At 42.5% G+C, this 25,411-nt stretch overlaps 1 protein-coding gene across 1 annotated transcript in view; it reads right to left on the bottom strand.

Moving 5' to 3' along the window:
* The window catches only part of DCBLD2 (discoidin, CUB and LCCL domain containing 2), a 39,041-nt gene extending 21,346 nt beyond the window's left edge, over nt 1-17,695 (bottom strand). The window contains exons 1-2 of the mRNA XM_068160665.1: nt 17,496-17,695; nt 626-853 (exon numbers count right to left, since the gene is read on the bottom strand). Of these exons, the coding sequence (XP_068016766.1) occupies nt 626-853; nt 17,496-17,610 (343 nt within the window). The 5' untranslated portion in view covers nt 17,611-17,695. The remainder of the gene's footprint in view (nt 1-625; nt 854-17,495) is intronic.
* Nucleotides 17,696-25,411: the final 7,716 nt, after the last annotated feature.

Below are 25,411 nucleotides of genomic sequence, written 5' to 3'. Positions count from 1 at the left end.
GGTAAAGGTCTGAGAAAAAAAACTGTTGCAGTGGAATTTCCTTTTGAGAACCTGAAGAATCAAAGATTATTACAGGATCTGTGTTGCACTTGGGACCTGCTGTACACACAAACAAAATGTAGGAAGCACAGCTATCATTAGTGCTCATAATTTTTCTCAGCTCGTTTTTAGGATATAGAAATTGTCTCATGAAGAAAGACATTTAGATATACTTTAGTAACAGGACACAGAATGACTTAAGAATAATTACATTAAGGATATTCTGACATTTCTAGGAAAACATAAACTCTGATTACAGAAGTACAACAATTCCTTTCTTTCCCTTATTTGAGATCCCTGTAAATAATGCACACTTTCTTCATCACTTTACTGAAGACCCTATCCATACTGTACAAAGCAGTGTGTGATGTATTCAGGCAAGGTCTTACTCTACCCCAATATCCAACTAAGTTATAATTGTTTTCCAGGGCTATAAGTAAGTAACTTATTTAACACCACATGCCTATTAGTTACTCTATGCTCAGCACAGCTGAACAAGGAGAAAATTAAAAGTAACCAAAGTGCCAACAGCATATCCAAATTCTACACAAAACAGCTTTCAAACACAGCTAGAAAAGGTTCCTACCTATCTCGGTCCTGGTGGGGCCAATCCCATTGTGAACTCTTAAGTAACTGGAATGGCAGGAATCGGAGTCATCAATATCAAAGTCACCAAACTTGAGCTGAATTCGCTGCCCAGGCTTTACACGGATTTCCCATTCACAGACTGTGCTATTGGGAGAGGTCTGGGGGTAATTTATTGAAGCAAGAGTTCCACTTTCAGGGCCCAAAATCGTGTGTCCACATCCATCACCTACAAAAGAACAAAAATTGATCAGCTACATGCATTCAAAGCATCAATAGTGATTTAGTTATCCTGTTTTATAGCAGTGCTGTAAGATTTGCTGGGTTTTTTTTATCTACACTAATCATGCTGCAAGAAAACTCCAAGGCAAAACAACATGAAACAGGGGCTGTGGGAAAACAGCATTCAAGTAATGTTGCCTCAAGTTTAGCTTCTCTAAACATAGGTGGCCAGAGAGCTGCTGCAAATGCGTTAAGAAGGTAAAAATTACTCCATAGAAACTATAACACTGCAAAGAAGGGCAGTGTCCCTGCTAGTTCATGTTTCCTCCACACCTAGAGACAAAAGAAAACGTCATAAAAAGGATGGAAAACCCCAGCAATAAAACAAGAGCACATCAGCTTTCCAACACAATTGTTGTATCCACAACACAATTAAACAGAAATGGAAAAATAACAGACAGCAAATCCTCCACTGTAAATAACTGCCAGGTGTGAGCATCACCAAGCTGTGAGTGCATCGTTTCCTACTGTACCACAATTTCAATGCTGTAATTAGATCTTACAGTTCTTCAGAGATTATGCTCAGGTTTTCTAGATTTGTGCAACAAAATTAACCTGGAGTTCTCCCCCTAACATCTGAGTATTACTAAACAGCAGTAAGAATACTGAAAAAGACTTCACAGGTGGAAAAATTAGCACAAACTGTGTGATCTCAGAATCAAATTATGAAAAGCCAACTGATAAATCCATTACTCCACTGCTAGACACAAGTATCCCCCAGCATGCAGCACAAAGACTGTTAGAATTTCTGTGTTGTTGTGGAACTAAGAATATTCTTTATATAACACCTACCATCACTGGCTCTTCCTAAATTACTGTAGCAACACAAAACAAAATATTCCTAAGCACAAGAACACATCCAGCAAAATTAACACAAGCAATAATGCAAAGCCCAGAAAAGAAGCCTCCAAACACCTCTGACTTATTTTATTTAGAATATTTAGAATAAACCAAACCAGGTTGGAAGAGACCTTCAAGATCATCGCATCCAACCCATCAACCAATCCAACCCACCTAAACAACTAACCATGGCACCAAGCACCCCATCAAGTCTCCTCCTGAACACCCCCAATGATGGTGACTCCACCACCTCCTTGGTTTTTGTTAGCACTGAGACTAAACAGGCAGTTTATTTAATTTGGACCCAGGAAATCAGTAGGCCAAGAACAGCATTATCATTTTCAGGTTTTGACAGTAGAAAGTCCAGAGGTCTTTTGGGAGAGGTCTGTGCATATTACCCCAAAAGCAATCGCGACCTTTCTTGAAAAAGTAATGGAAGCAAAGTATCAAAGACAAAAATCAGATTAGATATGTTGCTAGAAAATGTCTTCAGCACTGCTCCAAATAAATTTTTTACCTGTAGGTGCCTTTTACTCTTCAAAATCCATGCCTGTGTATACAGCTCCTACCAAGTGGTTACAACAAACTTAACATTACATCAGAATTTCACTCTCTAGAAATATACAGTGATCAATGTTGTATTGAGCGATGTTTTTTGACAGCTGTGTCAGTCTGAAAGTGTTCATATCACACACCCTGATGTGTAGGCCCTCTACTACAAAGGCAAAGGTAAGGTAAGCTGTAAGGACAGGAATTGTACACATATCTAAGAATTTTAACTTGAACTTCAAAATTGTCAAACATATTTAATGCAAAATGGAAAACTAAGTCCAATGCACTTAAGTAACGTGGGAAAAAGAAACTATGAGTAATCTGTTTACAAAAGCACCTAACTCTGTGATCTGAGCGCACTGACAGAGAGCTGCATGCTCTGAAAAGTGTTGCTGGTATACACAGAATCACAAACATGCAAACTGCACTGCTCCTTCTGGCTAGTATTCTTGAACCACAGTCACAGAGTAACAGGGGTTGGAAGGGATCTCCAGAGGTACCTTTACCCCCTCACCCTCTCCCAGTGCAGGATCATGTGCTGAGGTGAAGTTGCACAGCAGTGTCCAGGTGGGTTTTGAAAGACAGGAAATTTCTGTTATCAATTATTCATCTGTTTTGACTCCTTTTTTTTATCACTTAAAATAACTCTTAAACAACCAAAATCTTACAGCACTGAGTTCTTTAGCTATTAACATGATTAAAGGATTTAGCTATTAGAATGGTGCATCTTCTTTGGAAAAGGCAACTGGAGTGTCTTCAGTAAAATCCAAAGCTGTATTTGTAAAGGGGTTGGTTAGCTGTTTTCCTTCATCGTATTTTAGCTACTTGCTTTAAAGCACTTTGTTTCATGCCATGACAGATACTATTTCCATTTGGGTGACAGCTGCTAAATTACTTTCCTAAATTACTGTTGTTCTAATACATGAGACACAATTGTCCAATGTTACAAGGAGAGGTAATCTAAACCGTATGTTTTCTGGATCGTTTTAATCCTGGCTTTTTTCCAAAGGCACATTAAAAAACCTAAGAGCAAGTGAAAGATTTATCATTCAAAACCTGTATGGCTTTGGTTTATTAGAAAACATTTAAATGTCAGATTCTTTATTTGGCACAATATCCTTCACAGTCAAGAAACACCGATTCCTTTTCTAGGGACCTGGCTTTTCACAAGCAAGTGCTCACACACATTACAATATATGTGGAACTTCATACATAAAGAGCAATAAAGCCAACAAATACATACTAGGTCTTTACTCATGGTGATACTTGTAGCAAGTACTTCAAACACAGAAAATGAGTTTTCAAAATAAGCAGCACTCAGTTTTAGATTATATCCTAAATAAACCTGAGGAGCCAGGTAATCAGTTCTGTGCTTGTCCTATCCTGTGTCAGGAGCAAACAACTATTTACTCATTTGCAGGTGAGTAACACTAAGCAGATACACTTAGACAGTGGATTTTTGAACACGCAACCATGGCAGGCAGACACTGTCCTTAAAATGCACTAAGAACAATGTAAAAATGCTTATGTGATCTAGACTACTTGGCAGGTAGAATAGGAATAGGAGTAAGAATAGGAGTAAGAATAGGAATAGACCACACCACACCAGATTGGAAGAGACCTTCAAGATCATCGTGTCCAGCGTATCACCCAACACCACCTAATCAACTAAACCATGCAACCAAGCACCCCATCCAGTCTCCTCCTCATTTCAATAGGCCTGTTACTATAATGCAGTAACCACACAAATGCGGTGTCTTACAACCAATATATTATGTGCAATAATGCACATAATTCGGTATCTGTGATTCTTCCCCACATTTCTGCATCTCAGAGCTATGCTGATGGAATCCAAAGACAAAGGAGACCCAAACTACCCAAACACTCTGTACAAAACATAGGTACTTAAACTATAAATTTCTCCAATTAAAAGCAGAAAAGATCCTGTCCAATATTCCTTTAAATCATCCTCTTCACTAGTTTGCTGTTCAGCTCTCTCAAGCAGGAAACACCACCAGCACTGCACTTGCACAGTGACCAAGACACACCTTTCTGATGATAAAAGCAGAACTCCAGAAACACTCTTGCACATTTAGGTGAAAAAATGTACTGTTTTAAAAAGATATTGAGACTTTTCTTTCAATGGCACACCAGTAAGAAATGTCAAGTATCCTCTGGTAGCTTGGAACAATCAGTCTTACTTCCAGTGGCTAGAAGGAAAAGCCTTCTACTCTGTCTCACACACTGTAATGGAAATGTGATTCTCCAGTCTCTCTTTTGCTGCAGGCTTTCTTGAAAACACACAAGGGAAAATACACCTCTGAAGTACCCATATTAAAGAACCTGCTCCCAAACCATACTAGAAAGGAATTACAAGGAAAAAACCTTGTGCTGAACTGCATGTGCAGTATTACCTTACCATTATCATAGAATTGTGTTGATTGGAAAAGACCACTATGATCATCAAGTCCAACCATCAGCCCAACATTACCATGGCCATTAACCCATATCCTGAAATGCTACGTCCACAAGTTTCTTGAACACATCCCAGACAGGGACTCCACCACCTTCCTGGTCCTTTCCCCTTTATTGCTGCCTCAAGCCAGTTTGGCAACTGATTACACAATACTACAAACTATCTTGGATAACTCTCCAAGAAAGAACAGCCTGCTGCCTGTTCATCAGAAGCGGGAAGGGTGAAGGAAGATGGTATGTGCCACCTCACCAGTTTAACTGGAAGAATGCAGCAGTAATCTTGGGATGCCAGCCCCAAGAGCTCCTCAGAATTACAGAGTGGACTGTCATGCTCCATGACCTCCACTGGTACTGGGTCATAAATCCATGTAGAGATCACGTTCCAGATACATTTGAGGGCTTCATTTTCTGAAGCTGCAAAATGTCACTGAGGCCACTGACTTCACAGGGATGCCAGCTTTTAAAAGGAGCTCATCCTGACTGGACACTTTAGATCTAACTTTGTTAGTGATAGCATACCATGAACAGACACGTTGTACCTGAAGACTTTAAAGATGACTGCTGCATGTCTGCCAAGGGCAGCAGCAGCACTCAGGAGCTATTTGGAAATTTCTAGAAATCACACTTCCAGTCAAACTTGCAGGAAAATGAACCCTGAATTGATTGGTACTACAAAAGGGTAGTTTTTGAGCCTCTCTATTTAAGTGGTGTTTTATCATTTTTGACAAAGCTGTACAAATGACACCCATCAGCTCTCAAGACATCCTGTATCAGGAGACAAATCTGCAATCCTCAGGAAATTCTACAAGGAGAAGAGAAAGTACAATTCTCTGCATGACAGCCACACATACAGGAGTATTGGCTACCTCATTTGGAAGTTAAGTGCTACATAACTTTGTTCTTTTGTGTGTGTTAGAGTGGAGTATCTGAAAACACATAAAAGAGACAGATGTCAATGTCTAAGTCAGTTGTTCCTGAAAGGGCTGGTAACTTCTGCTGGCAGTACACAGCTGAACAGGTCTCTTACTGTCTTGCAGCCTTCTGCCACTCAACAGACCTACTGTATCTGCAGAATAGAATCACAGAATGGCTAGAGATGGAAGGGACCTTAAAGATCAACTAGTTTCAACCCCACTGCCATGGGGTGGCAATAACACCTTCCACTAGACCAGGTTGCTCAAAGCCTCATCCAGCCCGGTGTTAAACACCTCCAGGAATGAGACATCCACAGCTTCCCTGGGGAATCCATTCCAATAGATCCCTTCAGAGAAGCACCAGCTCACTTGCACGTACACACAGCACTGACGTTTCCTGCAAGCCCTGCAGATGTGCATTGAATACCATGTGTCCCGAGGACCACGTTCACAGAAAGCATGAGTAAGCTCCTCTCTTCACCAAACCATCTGCTAGGAACATGGACACCTCTTAAGAAGCTTGTAGAGGAAAGCAGACTATTGCCATCAGAAGAACCATTCATCTCTTTGCAGTACGCAGTCTGGATAATTATCCTGACAGAACACATATGACCCCTGGGCTATGGCATGTTGATGTCTGCTGCAATCATGCAGATCACTTCAAACACTTTCTCATACCCAACTTCTTTATTTACATCAACAAAATACAGAACTTGAACCAACACAAACATACCAAAATGCATTGGGTAAGAAGAAAATGCAAAATGTAATAGAATGACAGATGCTGGAGTTGGTGCTAAGTGCTCTATTCAAACTCACAGAGAAGATTAATTTCCTTTATAGCTGCTGAAGTCAATTAATCAGAACTTTTTTCCCCCTGAGATTCGTTGCTGTTAGTGACTGCTAATCTTGTTCTCACTACCAAAGCATGTTTAAAATTCATCTTTAGGACTAAAGAATGCTCTCCCATTTCTTACAGAGGAGGAGAGAATGATAAAGCCATGAGCCAGTGTAAGATTATATAAGGCATAACTGATGCATATCAAAGCACTGATCATAGAATAGAATAGAATAGCATAGCATAGCATAGAATAGCATAGCATAGTATAGCATAGCATAGAATAGAATAGAATAAGACCAGACCAGGTTGGAAGAGACCTTCGAGATCATTGCATCCAACCTATCATCCAACACCACCTAAACAACTAACCCATGCAACCAAGCACCCTATCAAGTCTCCTCCTAAACACCTCCAATGATGGTGACTCCACCACCTCCCCAGGCAGCCCATTCCAATGTGCAATCACTCCCTCTGTGTAGAACCTCTTCCTAACCTCCAGCTTAAACTAAACGTGGCACTGTCTTCTGAACAGACTCAGTTTAGCCAATGAGTTTCTTGAGATTTTATGTGCATACATTTGAGAAGTTTACTCAAGTTGTTTACATACACAAAGCTATGATTTTCTGCAAATTTCTAACTACATACAGGAAGTAATTAATTATTTCTTATTTAAGCAAAGGTAGAACCAAATCTAGTAGAGTTATGCAAGCAAAAAGATGTTTTAAAGCATTCTTTCTAACTCCAAATACACAATGCTTTCTGACTCAATGCACTACTACAATTTCTCCTCTTCTCTTCCTTTAGTTCCTGTGCTCTGTATTTCCCTGCTCTTTATCATTGTGCCACGACAAGACCCTCTATCTACTTTTTGCTTTTCTCAACATGGGCAAGAAATTTCACACAGCCAGCAAAACAGTTCCATGAATAACCCTGAGGAACTAAGACCACAGAGACATGATGGCTTTTTCAGGTATTTTCAAATGCTTTCATTTGTGTCCTCCAAACTCATTAATGTTTCCACCAAAATCCACAGAAAGGAATCTGCTCCTCTGTCAGAATTAATTCTCTTAATAAGCACATACTTCACCTTCATGCAACATTTCATATCAACACAGAATACAGAGGTTGGAAGGGGCTTCCCGAGACAGTCGGGTCCAAACCCCTGCCAAAGCAGGATCACTTAGGGAGTACACACAGGAATGCATCCAGGTGGGATTTGAAAGTCTCCAGAGAAGATGACTCCACAACCTCTCTGGGCAGTCTGTTCCAGTGCTGTCACCCTCACTGTAAAGAAGTTTCTCCCCAGGTTGAGGTGAAACCTTCTATGCTCAAAATTGTATCCGTTGTCTTATTTCTGTGCACCACTGGAAAGAGATTGGCCCCCTCCACTTGACACCCACCCCCCAGATATTTGTAGACATTGATCAGATCCCCTCTCAGTCTTCTCAAGACTAAAGAGCCACAGGTCTCTAAGCCTCTCTTCATAGGAAGATGCTCCAAGTCCCCTGAGCATCCTTGTGGCTCTCTGCTTTGACTCAGTAACACACTGGTTTGGGCATTTCATCCCATTACAGATGTTTCAGAACATAAAATACCCCACACCTCCACGAGTGAGGCCATAGCTCAATAAACACTTGAAGGCACTTTAGTGCTGCCAGAGACAAAAGCAAGCCTTGTCTGCCTCTGCTCTTAGCCACTTTTTCTCACACCCTTCCTGTCACTGGAGGTAAACACTTCTGCACCCACAACGGTAAACCAGACCAGATGCTTAAGATAAAAACATCTGTTAGCTTTAACCCAGTGCAATCCCCTCATCTATTTCAGTGTGCACATGCAGCACTGACAGAGGGCTCGGGCAATGTGATAGCCAAGAAACACTAGCAACTGTTTCTTCCACCAGCACTGCCAGGTTGTGCATTTTAAACCACCCTGAATCCTAACCAGATACAGAAAAACCATCCCTCCCTCGGGAAGACCACTCACACAAGAGTGGAGCACTGGCTTCAGGAACTGAGCTGGCTGAAGTCAAACCTCTACCCATTCCCAGGGCACAGTGTTAGATTTCAGCCAACTCACCTCTCTGAGGCAGCTCATTGTGCAACTGCCAGTGGTAGGGCAAAGGAAGGAGGGCAGGTGGGATTACAGTTGTCTCAGCCTGGATTGATTTACTTGCTGTGGGGCACCATTAGAAGGATAATGAAATTTCAGGCTGAGGTTTAACAAAGATGGGAACGGGACAAAAGGTAAAGCACAATAAGCATTTTGCCTTTCAAAATGTGAGTGCCCACAGAGCTGCTGTGGAGTGAGAGGCTGACACTGGCTCTTACAGCAAAAGCACAAAATTTAGGAGGCCATCACAAGGAAATTTTACAGTTTTCATTTCCAGTGCTTGCCACATGCTGAGCTAGTGATAATTAGCACTGTATTATTTTTGTCTGTACACACAGCTCTTCAATCACCATCTCTGGAAACGCAGCCTTAGCTTCCAGATGCTGAATCTTACACAGAAGAGTAACAGCCTTGCTAGATTTAACATCCAAAACATGGTAGCATTTTAAAACACTATTATCTCCAATTATTAAACTGTCAGAGCAGGGAAGATGTTTGCTGCTTCTGCTAACCAAACTAACCAGCCAAACTGACTACTTCAAAATAACAGAAAAGAGCAGCTGGGTAAGACTGTGGTGCAGAGCTTTCACTTACTGATGTTAGGGAAACAAAGTGGGTAAGTTCCCAGAGAGAGCTATGACTTGCTTAAATAGTATGCAGGCAAAAGCAGTCTACAAAGACAGGCTAGCCATGGGGAAGTGATTTACATGAGGACTCTGCTTACAGTGATACACAATGCAGACACTCTCCTAATCTGCTGTCCATGCTGAATCACAGATGTATGTTGTTTACTGTCCAGCACATGCGGCTTGCCCACTTCCCAAAACATCATTTACTCAGCAACCTGCACCAACACATTTATTATAACAACCACTGCTGTGCTCTAAGTGCTACACAGCAGAAACTCAGTTGAAGGAAATTCAAACTGCTATAGGAATAAGCAATAGCCATGGTCATATTGGTCTTCAAACTCCTCACCACACAAGGACCAAAGGAAAGTTGGCAAGTCTTACATATGTCAAGAGTCAAAAAACTCTCCAACCACACCAGTAATTCACACTAATCTTTTACTCTCTTCCATTATCAATCCATAAATGAGATGCACAGCCCACACTACTGGTACTACATTACTGGTGGTAAACACTGATATAAGTACCAGCTGCTGGAGTAATATCTTGCCTTGTATGAACTGCTGCAACTTCCCTCCCCATCCACCACTGGTGCTCATCATAGCCCTGTTGAGCTGTACAGCAGTGCCAATGATTTGCACCATGTAGCAAGTCCAAGAACAGTGATTTTATGTATCAGTTTCTAACCCTCCTCAATGTTTGTCATCCAGCTGATAAAACACTGCACATCTGTACACCAGTATTTCCTTCTGCAGGTGTAGGTCACATACAGCATCATCTTCATTTCTAACACCCATTTCCAACCCTAATTTCAAAATTACAATAGGGACTGGTTTAGGTATTCTTACAGTGAACAACATGGTTTCAATTCTAGTGTCATCAAATATAATACATAATCTGTTGCAAAAAGCAATTCATTCCCCAATTTGCCTTGTATTGGTTTCCTTTAAATGAAGGTATTCTCACACTTGTGACCCTCTATGAATACAACCAATGAAACAAGCAACTGTTTCTAAGATGGTCTTAAAAAATACACCTACTTGATTTATGGCACAAGTGGATTCCTTATCATTCAATATTACCACTGCCAATAATGATACAACTGAGTTCATAACCTTTATCCAGCTTACACAAAAACATTCACTAATGCAACAGCTCTGTATGTATCTTCATGGTGCCAAACTCAAACCTTCCCATTTGTGCTACCTTTCAAAGACAAAATGCATGGAATTTCTACTATATAAGACAGAAGGTCATTCAGCTGAACACCTGAAACTTAGAACTTTTAGTAAGATACTAAGAGCAAAGGTTCTTAAATCAGCAGTCAAATAATTTTAAGAAAATAATGACTGAGTCAAAATGCAGAACACCTATGGCACACACAGACCAGTGAACAAGCCAAACTACCCTCTTCATGCTAGCAAAAATTAAAAGCAAACAAGTAGATTTTCAGCCTCATTTACACATATTCTGCTTCCAGGAATCACAGAGTGGCTTGAGTTGGAGGGGACCTTAAAAATCATCTAGTTCCAAGCCCCTTGCCAGGGGCAGGGACACCTCCCACCAGACCATGTTGCTCAAAGCCTTATCCAACCTGGTCTTCAACACACCCAGGGATGAGGTTCATGAACCCACGCTGACTGTGTCTGATCACCTGGTTGCCCTGCCCATGCTGCGTAATAGCACTCAAGATGATGTGGTTCCATGCCCTTCTCCAGAAACAAGGTCAAACTGGCAGGGCTGTAATTTCCTGGTTTCACCTTGCAGCCCTTCTTGCAGACTGGCATTATGTTTGTCAATCTACAGTCAGCAGTGACCTGCACACTTAACCAGGACTGCTGGTAAATGATGGGAAGTGGCTGGGCAAATACTTCCATTAGTTCTCCTGGCACCGTCAGGTGTATGCCCTCTGGATCCATAGACTTTTGTGTATCTAAAGGGGGGTGCAGGCCACTAACCATTCCTTCTTGTATTGTGGGGACATTACTTGAGAACAAGCTCACACAGAGTATGAGTAACACAGCTCAAGCCATTTGCCTCAAATAATGGAAGTCAAAGCTTAGCAAAATCTGCTGTTTCAGAACCTTACCACAATAATGAACAGGCTTTGCAGACAGTAGCACACTGTTCTCTTCAAAAATCAGTGCTGAAAATGTTACAGAACCTACTTCAATGGCAGTTGCTACATGGCCTTTTAGATCAACATAATTCCTGCTCCCCTTAAGCAGTTTAGTAACAAATCCAGAGCCTGTCCTTGGACAATGGTTTCAGCTATACCAGGTGTTCTATATTTGATTAAAGAAATCAATCTAAAATCAACACTTCATGAGAAAATGCAAGAGGAGATGGATATCAGTTGTCTAAAAAACAAGTTCTGGCTAATCCTAACTGCTTCCCCAAAGCACAGGGCGCAGTTCAGAGGAGCAAGGGTGATCTGCAATAGTGTATTTACAAGCCTTTCAAAATATGGATAAAATAACCACTCTAGAAACATTTGCCAACAGGGACTGCATTTGTGCTGATGATTACTTGAGCTATCAAAGCTGATGCATTCAAGGCAGCAGTTAACTAGCTGACGACTGAAACTACACAGAACAGCAGTGATCACATTAAAAGTCTAATGCATCATTTCCCAGAGTATAAAGCAGGTAACAGAATTGCAGAGAAGGAGATGGATTGTTTTATTCTTTTGTGAAGAACATATGAAAACGTTCCTCCAACTCACAAAACATCTCTGTCCAGTAGCAGGCAAGTAATTTTCCTGCAGACTGCACTAATATGCTAGAAAGTCACTGTCTTGAGATGCACACCATGAGAGCACACAAGCTTCTGAAAAGCCATTTATGTTACCTTTTTAACTAGCTCAGATACTTGATACTTGTACAGCCATGTACACATATATATAAAGCAAAATACATTGCATTGCTTAAATCCAAAGCAAAATGCAATACATACTGGGATTAAGAATGAGAACTCCAAGTGTTTACACAACATGGCAATTCCTGCTTTCTTTAGAAGGGTGGAGTAGGCTAGACACAACCTCAGCAGGCTCCTGAAAATGACCTGTGCTGAAAAGACTCAGTACTTTGAGGCAACCTTCCAGAAAGGATGGCACTGCAAGACACACATGTATCTTCTACCAGATTCACTTAACCACTTCAAATAATGCTGTAACTGGAGAAAGAGAAACAACTATGCTGAGACTCTTGTTTTCAAAAGCAAACAACTTTCATGTTTTTAGGTCTACATATGCAATACCAGCTCACTAGCCTCCAGAACAGCACTCCTCAACACAAGTCTCTAGAGTAGTGCTCCACCTCCTTCTCCTCACTACATCCATCTTCAAGACACAATGCTGAGAAGTAAGAAAGAGCATCAGGAAACCTCAATCATCAGACTTATCAGCCAAACCTCACAAAGCTTTAAGTTTCAGTCTTGAAAACTTCTTCAGTACCTCTTAGCACCAGGTTAAAGGAGATTTGCCTCAGCACTCCTACCGACATGGTACCAATTCTTGAATCCTCAAGACTCTGTATTCTGCATAAATGCATCCTCAAAAGACTCCACATTCTTAAGTAAAACTGTCTTATTAGCAAAGCCAAATACTTCAATAGAGCCCTACTCTTCACATCATAAAGCACTTATTCTAATGCTAGCTTGAGGGATAATAAATCTCTTAGCCAAAGATCGGGGTGGGGGGCAGTATTCTTAATCAAAATAATTCCTCTTAAGTTTACCTGTGAATCTCCTTCCCCCAGATGAGCCCACTCAAGGCCAATGGATGCAAAGGGCAATGAGCCACCACCCAATATAATTTACCAAGAGCAGAAAACGGCACTTGCACAAAGAGCAACACATGACAGTTGCTCATGTGGCAGATGGTTTGTAGTAGCACTTCGTGTTCACATGTCAGGAACTCTCTGCAGCAGGAAAGAGACTCCTGCAATGGAACACTTGGCAGTTCCATTTCTGAAGGCAATCATCTCTCCCAGGACATTTTGGGAGAAGCTACAGCCTCTCTCCCTCCCTCCTGCCCACCTGAGGGATATGTTTTCACCTTCTCTTTGTCCGTTTCCTTCTCTCCAAATCAAGCCACCTCTCTTCTACATCAGAGGACATGGTTTGATCCTTTCAAGCTTGAAGTTCACAACTGGAAGGTTAACTTAGTGACCACAAGAATGAAACAATGTTTAAAGAAATTAAGTTCACAAAAATCAGCCAGTTAGTTCCAGCACCAGGAATTTCTGAACTCAGCATACTGCAAGCAAAATGCAGTACCTGAGTGACAAAGGCACTGAGACATCCCTGTACAGTAAGCAGCCAGGAATTCACACCAGATGCTAGAGTTGCTTGCTTCAGACACCAACATCTGAATGACCAACCACAAACTATTTCAGGTACTACAGAAAGGCACAGGCTAGGAGGACAAATCAACATGTGCTTAACTCTGGACTGGCAACAGTCAAAACCACCATTGTTTTACTGTTTTGCCAGATGGACAAAGAAGAAGTAAGACCTGGAGTGCTACAGAGAGTAGAAGGCACAGAGAGGAATTGAAGAGGAACAGGGAACGCACAATGGATCCAGGAATACTGCAGTTCAATCACAAAACACAAGGCCATGGAAAACCATTTCATTAGGTTCAACATACAAAGAGCTATTCGTTCTTTCACTTAGCTTTTCAACAAGATCATGCACTACACATTCACAAATTCTCTCTCTCTGCTACACTGAAGCACAAACATTTTCAAGTTATAGTGATGAATCACTTTCTTGTACTTCCTTTGACGAGGTTTGTGTATATAACAACAGCCTTCTGGGCTGGTATTTGCTTAGAAGAAAACATGGCAATCACAGTTAAAAACAAGCAGAGTTCATTTTTTTAAGAAAAGGCTGCAAACAAATCTGTTTCAAATCACTTGTGAATCAACTTGGGTTTGTTTTTATAGGCAAATCAGTATCTGCTAGGAATCCCAACAGCTGGCTTCCAAACCATCTATCTGCATGATAACATAGTTCTTGCTCCACAGGCCCTACGATTTTTGTACCTTCAGAATCACTGAGAGTTTACTCAGTTCCACCTGGGAAGCTGAGCATCCATTTCTCTCTTAGCTGTGTTTTTCTGAATCCAAACAATAAAAAAGGTAGAATTGAACTGAAGAAGAGGCCACATGCTACTCATGTCAATACATGCACATCTGTTAGGAGCACTGCTTCTCAAAAAGCAATCCACAAAGAGCAGGAAGCTTGCATGGTGCTGGATTGCTTTCATTCACACCTGCTTAATTACAGGGAAAACAAATAAAACACTTCAAGTATTTTTCAAATACCAATTTCCTTGTAACCAGGAGCTAGAATCACTACAGAATTGTTTCCAAATCACAGAAGCTGCCTTGCACAGGCAGCAGCTGGACAGTCCTCGATCCACATGACTATGAAATACAGCACAGGGTACTTTTGTGTTGAGCCTTTTTCAGTGTTTCTGAAGGTGCTCAACTTCATACAAAATGATCACCTTTGCCAAGACAGTGAGACCCTCAAGTTCAAGACCTTGAGCAAAGAATGCCAAATTACACACACTGACTGATTCTCAGTGTGACAGACTGAAAAGAATCCCATTTGACTCTCACAAGATAATGCAGTGGGCCACTACATGACAAGCACATTCACCATAGCAGTCACTGCACTTTTTCATTCCTCTGTTTGCAGCTATCTGGAAGGTGGAGAGAACATTTGACCCAATATTCCAAACAAGCTTCACATTGACCAAAACCATGCTGTTATTTTAACATCAGCTCGTGCGAGGGAGGTGTGCTACAGAAAAGCATGTGAGAAATGAAAACACTCTATCCTCGGAACAAGATTTAAGTACCGTGTAGTATGTGAGGATTAGAGCTGTTCAACAGCAGAGAAGAAAATGAATAGCTGCTTATTACCAAAGAATCAGCCTCCCCAAGGTAACAGGGAGGGGGGAAAAGGCTACATTCCTACATGGTATTACTTATTGCATTGTTATAAAAGGACTAAAACCCAACTTTACCTATGGAATTTCCTAAGCCCTGGGTACTTTCATTGGCAATCCACACATTCCCTTAGAAGCCTGTGCATACATTAACTCAGCAAGAGCAGACCCTTCATGAGCAAGACAGCAGTTTCATTTTGGTATGGGGCTCCTTACTCAAATCAGAACTATAGCAGCACTTACAAGACACAGGATATGGGCTTCCCAACCTTCTTTGGAATAAGATAAAGGAAAATATTTTGGCAAGGCAATGACCTCTCACAAGCAGAGCTTTCTTAGAAGCTCCAACAGTTTCTCATACTGAAGAGCATTGTATTCAACAAAAACTGAGACCCTAACCTTACAAGAAACTCTGCTTTTTGTTACCAAATTAAACAATGCTTTTCAATAAAGAAGGTTCCCCTCCTGCTCAAAAGTGACACTTCTATGAGAACTTTGAAAGTTAACTAGAGGGAAGCTGTAAACTGAAATTTCAGGTAGGAGCTCTTCAGCAGTTTGTCAGAGTACAGAAAGATGAACAACCCATCTAAAAGCCTGCTGTCCACAAAGTCCCACTTTTTCTGCGTGGTCTTGCTCCCTCTAGCACATCTCTGACCACTCACTGAGCCAACTTGACTCAATAATCAGGAAGAAAATTACGACTCTTTCCTCCCACGCCTAGTTATTTCAGTTTTCTCCTAGAATAACAAACCCAATCTGCTCACCAAAAGGTCAGACAAGTGTCAGGTCAGCACAAGCATTTGGAGTGTGAGGCGCCTACAGCATGAGCTAACACCTTGCTGCAGCCTTCAAAAGACCGAATGTTAGAATTGCTCAATTTCCTCTCAAAAGCAAATGGGTCTTCTCCTCCCTCATTATAAATCAAAACAAACCCACACCAGATCAGATATGCCAAATGCTTATTAGCATTAGCTGCATACATGTATAGGAACATACTTAAAATTAAATGTATTAGCTAGAAATAAGAGGAAAAGATAAGTTGACACGACTAGATTGGCTTGATGGACACATCTCTGACCTTTTGCCAACCAAAAAACGCATTAAAATCTTTGCTTAAAACAGCACAGTGTGTGTATTTCCAATTCCCTTGGTGCACCTCAAATATATTTTCATCTCTCTTCAAGATGTAAAGAGAAATTCATATGGAAACAGAGTGGATTTCCCAAAACAAAGCAAGACCAGTGCAAAATACAAGCAGAACTGAAACCACAACATTTCTCTTCTCAGCGTCTGTATCCACAGAAGTGCAAAGTTTCAAGATGCTGTCAAAACACTCCCTCCCATCACTTTCTCCCATGCATATGATCAAAGTGACACTGCTGAGGCATCCTCTGATCTTCTGCCATGAAGTGACCAAACTGTGCCTCGTAATTTTCAAAGTGCTAAAGCTCAATCAGTTATTCCACCCGATGAGCAGAAAACTCGCTGCTTTCTTTAAACAAACGTGAAAAAAACAAACCATTTAAAAAAATAATAATCACCGAACACCCGAACACCCAAGCCCTGCCTAGCACACACTGCGCTCTCTCCACAGACTCCTGGAGGCGTGTAAGCTCATTTTCAGAGCAGGGAGAATCTCCTCTTTATCGTCGCCTGGCTCACACCACTTCACACACAGCCTGCGGAGGACAAACCCGGGGTCACCAGCGGCTCAGCCAGCAGTCCCCAGAAACGGGATGCTGTCCAATACGCCAAACCCCACCACACCCTCCCCGCCTGCCCTTGCGGTCCCAAGCCACCTCGGCAGGTCAGCGTCCCCGTGCCCCCGGGCCCTCCCGCTCGCGCCCCGCCCGGGTGAAGCCCTCCCGCCTCCAGCTGCCCCGAGGGGCCTCACCTCGAGGACAGCGGGGCGCGCGGCCCAGGCCCTGCGAAATGCTCCGCACCTGGGGGCGTGGGGGCTGCCTGAGGGAGCCTCGGCGCTGCGCAACAGGGCCAGCACCCCACAGGGGGGGAACAGGGAGGAAGAAACGGGGGGTTCCAAGAAGGAGGCTCTTCTTTAGCCCTTTGTTGGTTAGGGATGGGGCTGGCTCAGGGTGTGGGGCCACATGCCGAAGGGGAAAATCAAGAAGTGAGGGGGGTCCCTCTCTCCCTGCAGCAGCGCCTCGGAGGCTCGATTTCCCTCGCCTGCCCGACCGCCGCTTCTTTCGCCGCTCAGCAGGCAGCCGGGCTCGCCCGCCGCCGCCCTACCCGCCCGTTCTCGCACCCACCTTTCTGCGCCCCGGTGCCCCGCGGCGGCAGTAGCAGCAGCAGTAGGAGACTGAAGCGCAGCAGAAAGACCGCCTGCCGGGTCCCCGCGGGGAGCGGCCACCCCGGGCTCACCATGCCCCGCGGCGTGGCCAGGGCGGCCGGCAGTCCGAGGGCATCGCGGGCTGCGGGGCGGCCGGGCCGGGCCGCGTCTCTGCCCTGCGCCCCGCGGCCGCCAGCGGGACGCGCCTGCGAGCCAGCCAGCCAGCGCGCGCCGCCCGCCGCCCCCCGCGCCCGGCCCAACCGCTTCCGGGGGCCGCGGGGCTGCCCCTCTTCCTGCCGCCCACGGGCCGCCCGGGGCGCCGGGGGAACCGCGCGGACCCGCCGGCTGCCTCCGCGCGGGGCGAGCCTCCGCCGGCCGCCCTCGCCGCGCCCTGACCGCGGCAAGGGTATGCGGGGAAGGCGGGAGGCTCCCGTGGAGAGGCCTGCACGGGGTTAACGGCTTAGTGCGGGGGGCGGGCAGCCCCTACATTTTTTGGTTATTCCGCCCCCGTCCTCCTGCATGACTTGGAGAAGAGTATTTAACTTCTTTTTTTCTTTTCTCCTCACTCTTTCCCCCCACCCCTTATCCTTGCTTTCTTTTAAAATTAGTTTTCTTCTTTATTTTTTCTCTTATCTTTTTTCCCCTTTGTTTTTTTTCCCTTCTCCTTCCCTTCCCCCTTCCCCCTCCCCCTATTTTTCTTTCTTTTCCCCACCTTTCTTACCTATAATTTTATTTTTTTTTCCCTCATTTCTTTTTTTCCCCTCCCTTTTTCTTTATTTCCTCATTTTCACCTTTTTTCCCCCCTCTTTGCTTTCCTTGTCTTTTTTTGTTTGTTTTTTTTTTCTCCTTACTCCCTTCCCCAAAGTAGAGATTAAGTGAGGCAAAATTGTCTGGAAAAGCAAAGCTCCTTGGAAACACGAATGGTCCTGTTTAACAGAAAAGCATAAACTGGCGTCCTAGATCTCTACACACACTTGCAAATCCAGCCCTAGAAAAGCATAGAATTGTCTGCAAAATCCCAAGCCATTGCAATTTCAGCTCTTGGCATCTAGCTTCTGAACATTGTGTATATACTTGGAGAGACTTGCCTTATGGGGGCTAAATTCACTCATGGGAAATAAAAAATAAACAACTTCCAAGTCTTACAATCACAACAAGAAGACAACACATTTGCAGCAACTTACTGTAGCTGTTACTGTACTGAATTAGTTGCCCTAGGTGGTCAAGTATATTGAGGGGTGGGAGGGGAGGGGGAAGCACTCTATTGTTAGGATCAAAGAATCGCCATTGCAATGCCATCATCATAGAAGGGAGAACCTCATTGCATGTTTTTCAGTGACAGATGAAAGGAATGCAATTTTCAGATGCTGATGAAATGTCATGTATATGTTTCCAAAGCTTCAGCCTCAGTCCTGCTTCCTCCCAGCAAGGTTGGAAGGGTGATAGGAGAGATGGGAGTGGCATCCATGGACACAGTTTCATGTTTCTTTCAGCTTCAGAGTGGAAGCCTCAGTCCTTCACTGACCATGCTCACTCTCACCACAAAACAGAAACGACCCAGGACTCCACAACTTCCAGTGATTAGCCTCTCAGCCAGTACAGGCCCCGTGGTTCACCCTTTCTGCTGTTGCAAGTCAACTCCAGGTGCTCATGATGTTCTAGTGATTCCAAAACAAAATGTGTCTTAAGGAAGAAATCCTCATTCTTCACTTTCTCTTCCAACAGCTCTCTAAAGTAGTCATTGGTTTCCCAGTCAGTGGTGTTCAGTGCTGACTTCACCAAAATGGCAGGAAAAGCACCTCAGAGTTGTTCTTGCCCAATCCACAGAATTGCTTGAAGAACTCTTTAGATGATGCATACTAATTGTTTCAACTTTCCTGTTCCTTATTAAGATGCTGAAAAGCGAACTGTGTCTGAGTCTATGCTCAGGGCTTATTAAGGCTTTTTTCACAAAGAAACATACAAAGGGTTATCTCTTCCTCCTTGAGCGTATCAACCATATTATTTGTACCAATTAGTGCAAGAATCCAGAATAGATCTGGTTGCTCTGACTGAAGAGAGGAACATTCTGATAAGTGTTTTTCATGTGTTTGGCCCATACTTGTGCCACAGCTGCCAGGAGGTGGCTTTCATATGTTTAGGGAATGCTATACACGAGGATCTTGGTACATTTCATATTTTCCCCCTTTTAGCAACACACAGAGAGACCTCAATGAAAGCAAAGGCAATGGAAGGATGTCTCTGACAAAGCTGGTTCTAGTCAGCTTGTAAGACGCATCATCCCTGCAGCACCAAGACATCCTGTAACATGTAACGGAAGATGAATCCGAAGTGATTTATATGCGTTCCTTTGTCTTCCATTCACCAGACACCAAGGCTCGTGCCACAGGTCACGTGAAGCAGTTGTATCACTACAATAACATCCTTTTCTGCACTTCAGAGAGCACATTCCTAAGATCATTAATCATTAGTGGTATTTGTTGTGTACTGGAAAAATCACTCCTTGAATAATTTGTGGCTTAGTAGTGCCATGCATTACCAGGAGCGTCTGAACATCCCACACATAAATCAATAATCTGGACCTGAGAGAGAGTTCTGCCTTTGTTGTTTTCTGTTGTGAAAGCTGTGGGGGGTGGTTTATTTGTTCATGTAAAAAGGGTATCTGTATCTGTGAGAGGATTTACAAAAGGAGTGTGAAAACTTGCAGAATTCCTACAAGCAGCCAGAGCCTGAAGTTGCTTAATCTGTCTTGGAAGGTTATCCTGAAGCCACATTCTCTGACCACAACTGGTTCATGTGCAGCCCTAGGTTACATATTTTGCAAAGGGACACCAGCCCAACGGAAGCAGTGACAAACTGTCAGAGGTTAGACACCCTAAAAGCCTGAAAGATTTATGGAACCTACAGAGCCAAAGAATTAGGGATATGGTTCCATTAGCAATGCGACTGCTTGCATGGCTTGTCTTCATACATGCCTTTGATTCAAGAAAAAATCTGAAGAATTAGCTGAATCCAGATGGTCTCCCTGGCTTTCAGAATCTTCATTCTTCTAAGAAAATTTCAGTACCAAATGAATTTAAATAGACCAGCTGCAGACTACTGCACATTTCATTCCATGGAAGTTCCCAGGTATCTCTTCTGGGACAAACAGAACTGTGTAATATTTTAGTTTGTGAGTGAGAACTGTCTCTTTTACCAAATCAAAACAGGGAATTGAAATGTTGTGGGAAGCAAATACAGATATAATATCATACAATACCAATCTCATAAAGCCAGCTGCCAACACACCTTATGAAACCAGCATATAAATATTTTTTTGAAGACAGTAAGACAGAAGACCAAATTTCTTGCTGCTGATAGAAGAATGCTTAGTCAAATGAGCATTTCTCTAATGTTTCCTTCCTGTTGCAAATAATTTCTAGAGAAAAATGAAACTGTCATCTCTGTCTGCTTCCCTCATTTCCCTTGAGAAGTTTCTGATGCTCAGGGCTTCTTTCCCACTCTGGCTCTCTAGCTTTTACATTCATTAACTGCATTCTGAAAGCTGAATTCAGCTGGAGGGGAGGGCTGCTATTCAGAGAGAGCTTCATAGTCTGCAGAAGCAGGCTGATGTGAACTTTCTGGAGTCCAACTAGAGCAACTACAAGATCTTAAATCTGGGAAGGAATAGCCCTGTGCAACAGTACAGCCTAGGTGTTGTTTGAAAGCAGCTCTGGAGAAAACGACTGGGCATCCTAGTGGACAGTTTGAATGTGAGTCAGCAGTGTATCCTTGTAGCAATAGCACCTTGAGCTGTATTAACAAGGACCAAAGAAGTGAACTTTCGTAAGACTCCATCTGAGTACTGTGTCCAGCTTTGGGCTCCCTCCAGTACAAAAACACTAGTGACATATGGGAGAGAGCCAATTGGAAGGCATTTGAAACAGTCAGAACATGATGCATACCAAGAAACAGAGAGGTGGGCATCTTCAGCTTGGAGGAAAGAATGCTGAGACCCATTGCTTCCTGACTGCAGGCAGGATTGGAAGATGGAACTAAAGACTTCTCAGGGGTGCATGGGGATGGCATAATAGAAAACAGACCAAAGTTGCAACATGGTAAATTCCAGATAAAAGGGAAAAGATACCACAAGAGTGGTCAGACACTGGAACAAATTGCTTGGAGAAGTTCTAAAACCTTTGGAGATGTTCAGGACTGGATGTGGCCCTGAACAAGCTGTTGTGATCAGGCTGGTTTTGAGCTGGGAGTTGAACTATATAACTCCTGAAGGTCCCTTCCAACCTGAATTATGATTGTATGATTCTTGGGCACCTGAAAACAGACTGTGGAAAACAGTCCTGCAGTGACAGGGGATGTTCTGAAAGAGCATAAGAGATTTTGCAGTTTGGTAGCTACTTATCCATGTTCTCCAATTGAAATAAGAATTTATTCTGAAGAGTATGATTCTTCTGAAGAAGAAAAAGAATAAGTGCATTTAAAGCAGACAATTTTTGGCTTTCATCATGATAGTAACACATGAGATCTTTGGTAGTGCCTCCTTCTTCTTATCCGTTAAATCTTTACATGTCACATACACACTAGATGTTTTTCTCTGACAGTAAATACAAAGGGCCCACCCAGTGAGCTAATACAAGTGCTCCATGTGCATCCAAGGGCCATATGTCTGCTTTTTGATGTCAGCAGACACCTGAAGCTTATTATAAGCACTGTTCCCAGATAATCAATTGTGAACGAGTCCAGATCTGTACTCAAGTTCACATTTTTCTCTCTGCTATCCATAGAGTAATTAAATCAATTTACCTCTTTTCCCAGAAAATTCCAGACAAAAAAAAAAATAATAGAATTGTAAAATCATTTTGGTTAGAACAGATCTGTAAGATCATCAAGTCCAACTGTTAACCTGGCACTTCCAAGTCACCACTAAACCATATCACTGTCACATCCCCCTGTCTTTTAAATACCCCCAGGGATGGCAACTAAACCTCTTCCCTGGGCAGCCTGTTCCAATACTTCATAAACCTTTCAGTGAAGAAATTTTTCCTAATATCAAACCTGAACCTCCTCTAGCACAACTTGAGGCCCTTTCTTTTTGCCCTATCACATGTTACTTGGGAGAAGAGACCAACCTCCACCTTGCTACAATCTCCTTTCAGGTAGCTGTAGAGAGCAATGAGCTCTCCCCTCAGCCTTCCCTTCTGCAGACTAAACAACCCCAGTTCCCTCAGCTGCTCCTCATAAGACCTGTTCTCCAGATGCTTCACCATCTTTGTTGCCCTTCTCTGGACATGCTACAGCAACAAAATGTGCTTCTTGTAGTGAGGAACCCACACCTGAAACCACTATTTGAAGTGTGGCCTCATCAGTACCAAGTACAGGGGAGCAATCACTTCCTTAGATCTGCTTGCTACACTGATTTAGGCCAGGATGCTTGTGGCCACCTTGGCACACTGAGCACACTGCTGGCTCATGTTCAGACAGGTGTCAGCCAGCACCCCCAGGTCTTTTTCTGTTGGGCAGCTTTCCAGCCACCCTACCCCAAGTCTGTGACACTGCAGGGAGTTGTTCTGACCCAAGTGCAGGACTAGGCACTTGGCCTCGTTAAACCTGGTACAATTGGCCTCTGCCCCATCTTACTTTCAGTAAGAATCCTTCTTCTCCTCTGCTTTCATTTTTTCCTCAATTGCCTATTCTGCTGGCTTTTTGATTGCATTTTTAAGAATAACAACAATTTCCCCCTTCCAGAATAGATTTAATGTCATCCCTTTAGAAAGGAAAATGGGTATTGATTGTGTATTATTCACATCAATGGATGTAATTAATCTCATCCCCAGAAACACATTTACAAAACCACCATGACAGATTTACCCAAGATTAATTTTTAATTCACTTTAGATAGGAGCCTCATGACTGTAAATAAAGCACATTCATTTGACACTCCAGAGTCATTTGGTTGCTGATCTGTTTGTGTTTTTAAAAGATAATAAACACTTAACATTTAGTTCTGGCTTATTTTTTGGTAAGAAACATCTGTTAATTACACTGTGCCTAAAGTCATTATCAGGGGAAAATGGCAGTAGAATTCCAAGAACCATCTCCCTTTACTTTTTTACTGCATTGTATATGTGAAACACTACAGGCACACTGGGGAAGAAATAAAGCTATTTGTTGGGTGTTTTTAAACATGGTAACATGGAGAAGGACAATATTAGGGAGGATCTCATACTGTCTCCTACCCTTGAACAAGTTCATGTTTATTGGATCACTGCCTGCTACTACAAAGGTCCTTCAAGTAGAGTCAGAAAAATATTAAAGACAAACTATGTCTTGTAAGTATGGATTTGGTACTCTGAAACAAAAGCAGGGTTGCGAAGCACTGAGCAGTCTAAGTTCCCTGGATGTAGTGAATCCAATAGCTCAGTGAAAGCTGAAGGAGAAGACTAGTAGTCTTCTGTAGTAGAAATTCAGCATATAAGCACAAGCAGGATTTTAACCATGGGTTTAGCTTCTGTGGGAATTCAGAGCATACTTAAACTTAACTTCAACTCTTGCTGAATCGGGAGCCATGAGTCTGGTGCTTCAATTACCTCCATACATTCCATCTCTATTTTTCAGTTAATGTATTGTTCTCTACACTTGTTCAATTTCACATTTTTGTCAGGACATTAATCCTTTTTGGTTTAGCTTTGCTTCTTTTGTACAACCCCCAGGCTGACCTGTAGAGCTCCTACAAATTCTGTATCTTGCATTGGTTTACTCTTCTGCCTGTATCCTTACTCATTCTTGCTTCTGAATTACTTCAGTCACTGTACTAGGCTGAATCTTAATTAGGTTTTACACTGATTCCTGCTTCCAATACTATTGTCCAGTGGTAACTAGAAAAATTTTAGCTGCCTAGCTCCTCAAAAGACTGACATATTCACATGCCTGAGAACAGATGACATTTATGAAATTAGGAAAATAATTAAAAACACCCTTTCTTGCACCATTCTGAAGGTGAGAGGAGTCAAGTGTGTCAAGTGTCACACATTTCAGGCCTTCATATAAAAAAAAAAAACCCACTAACCAAAAATAACTATGTCCATATATTAAAGTCAGAGAACAACACAAAGTTTAGCTGTAATAGATTTGTGCCTAGTGCTGTCTACAAAGGAGTCACAGATGTAAACAGAAACTTGAGGTGAGACTAATGTTACTCTGGGACCTGTAAAGACAGCAGAAACTAAGGTCCAAAAGGAAGAACTTCAAGCAAATTGTTTTGCATCAGAAACAGAAGCATTCTTCTGGTTTTGCAGATGAGACTAGCAATCTCCATAGCAAATAAATTCTCACTTGTAAAGAGTTTATACTTTGCCTGCTCTTAAAATTTGGAGTTAGAGCATGAAAATATTGGTATCAGCTCTGTCTCTTTATTTCCAGATAAAGAATTTGGAGAGCAGTCTAATGTTTTTATTGATCTTTTCATCTGATTGACTGTAGTCACACTAAAGCAAACTGAGCTGAGGCAAACTGAAGTCCCAGGAATTCTGGTCTCTAGGGACAAGGAAGAGGTTGTTCTGTCCAGTAGACCTGTGTCGATGCCATTGTGCCATTCTGACTGAAGTAGCTTACGTGCAAACATTTTCTGCCATAAAAAACTGTACCATAATGTTGGTACTTAAATATCACAAACACTGAAAATCCTTTTATAACATCTCATTTCAAGGTTGAATATTGGGCACTAATAGCAATTCAGCTGGGAGCTCGTCCCTGTGCATTAGAAATGGCTGTTAAGACCCGAGAGCATTGTGAACATTTGTATCTTGCATCTAGTGAAATAGAGCTTTATTTCTATGGAATTAATGTGTAGGTTTCCCATTTTCTTATTTTGGCTAGAATGGAGAAAGAATACATGGGAAA

This window comes from Melanerpes formicivorus, unplaced genomic scaffold (assembly GCF_026170545.1).
Source record: "Melanerpes formicivorus ecotype bairdi unplaced genomic scaffold, bMelFor1.0.p_v2 SCAF_51, whole genome shotgun sequence".
In the NCBI taxonomy this organism is placed as follows: Eukaryota; Metazoa; Chordata; class Aves; order Piciformes; family Picidae; genus Melanerpes; species Melanerpes formicivorus.
This window is presented reverse-complemented; position numbering and strand designations above follow the sequence as displayed.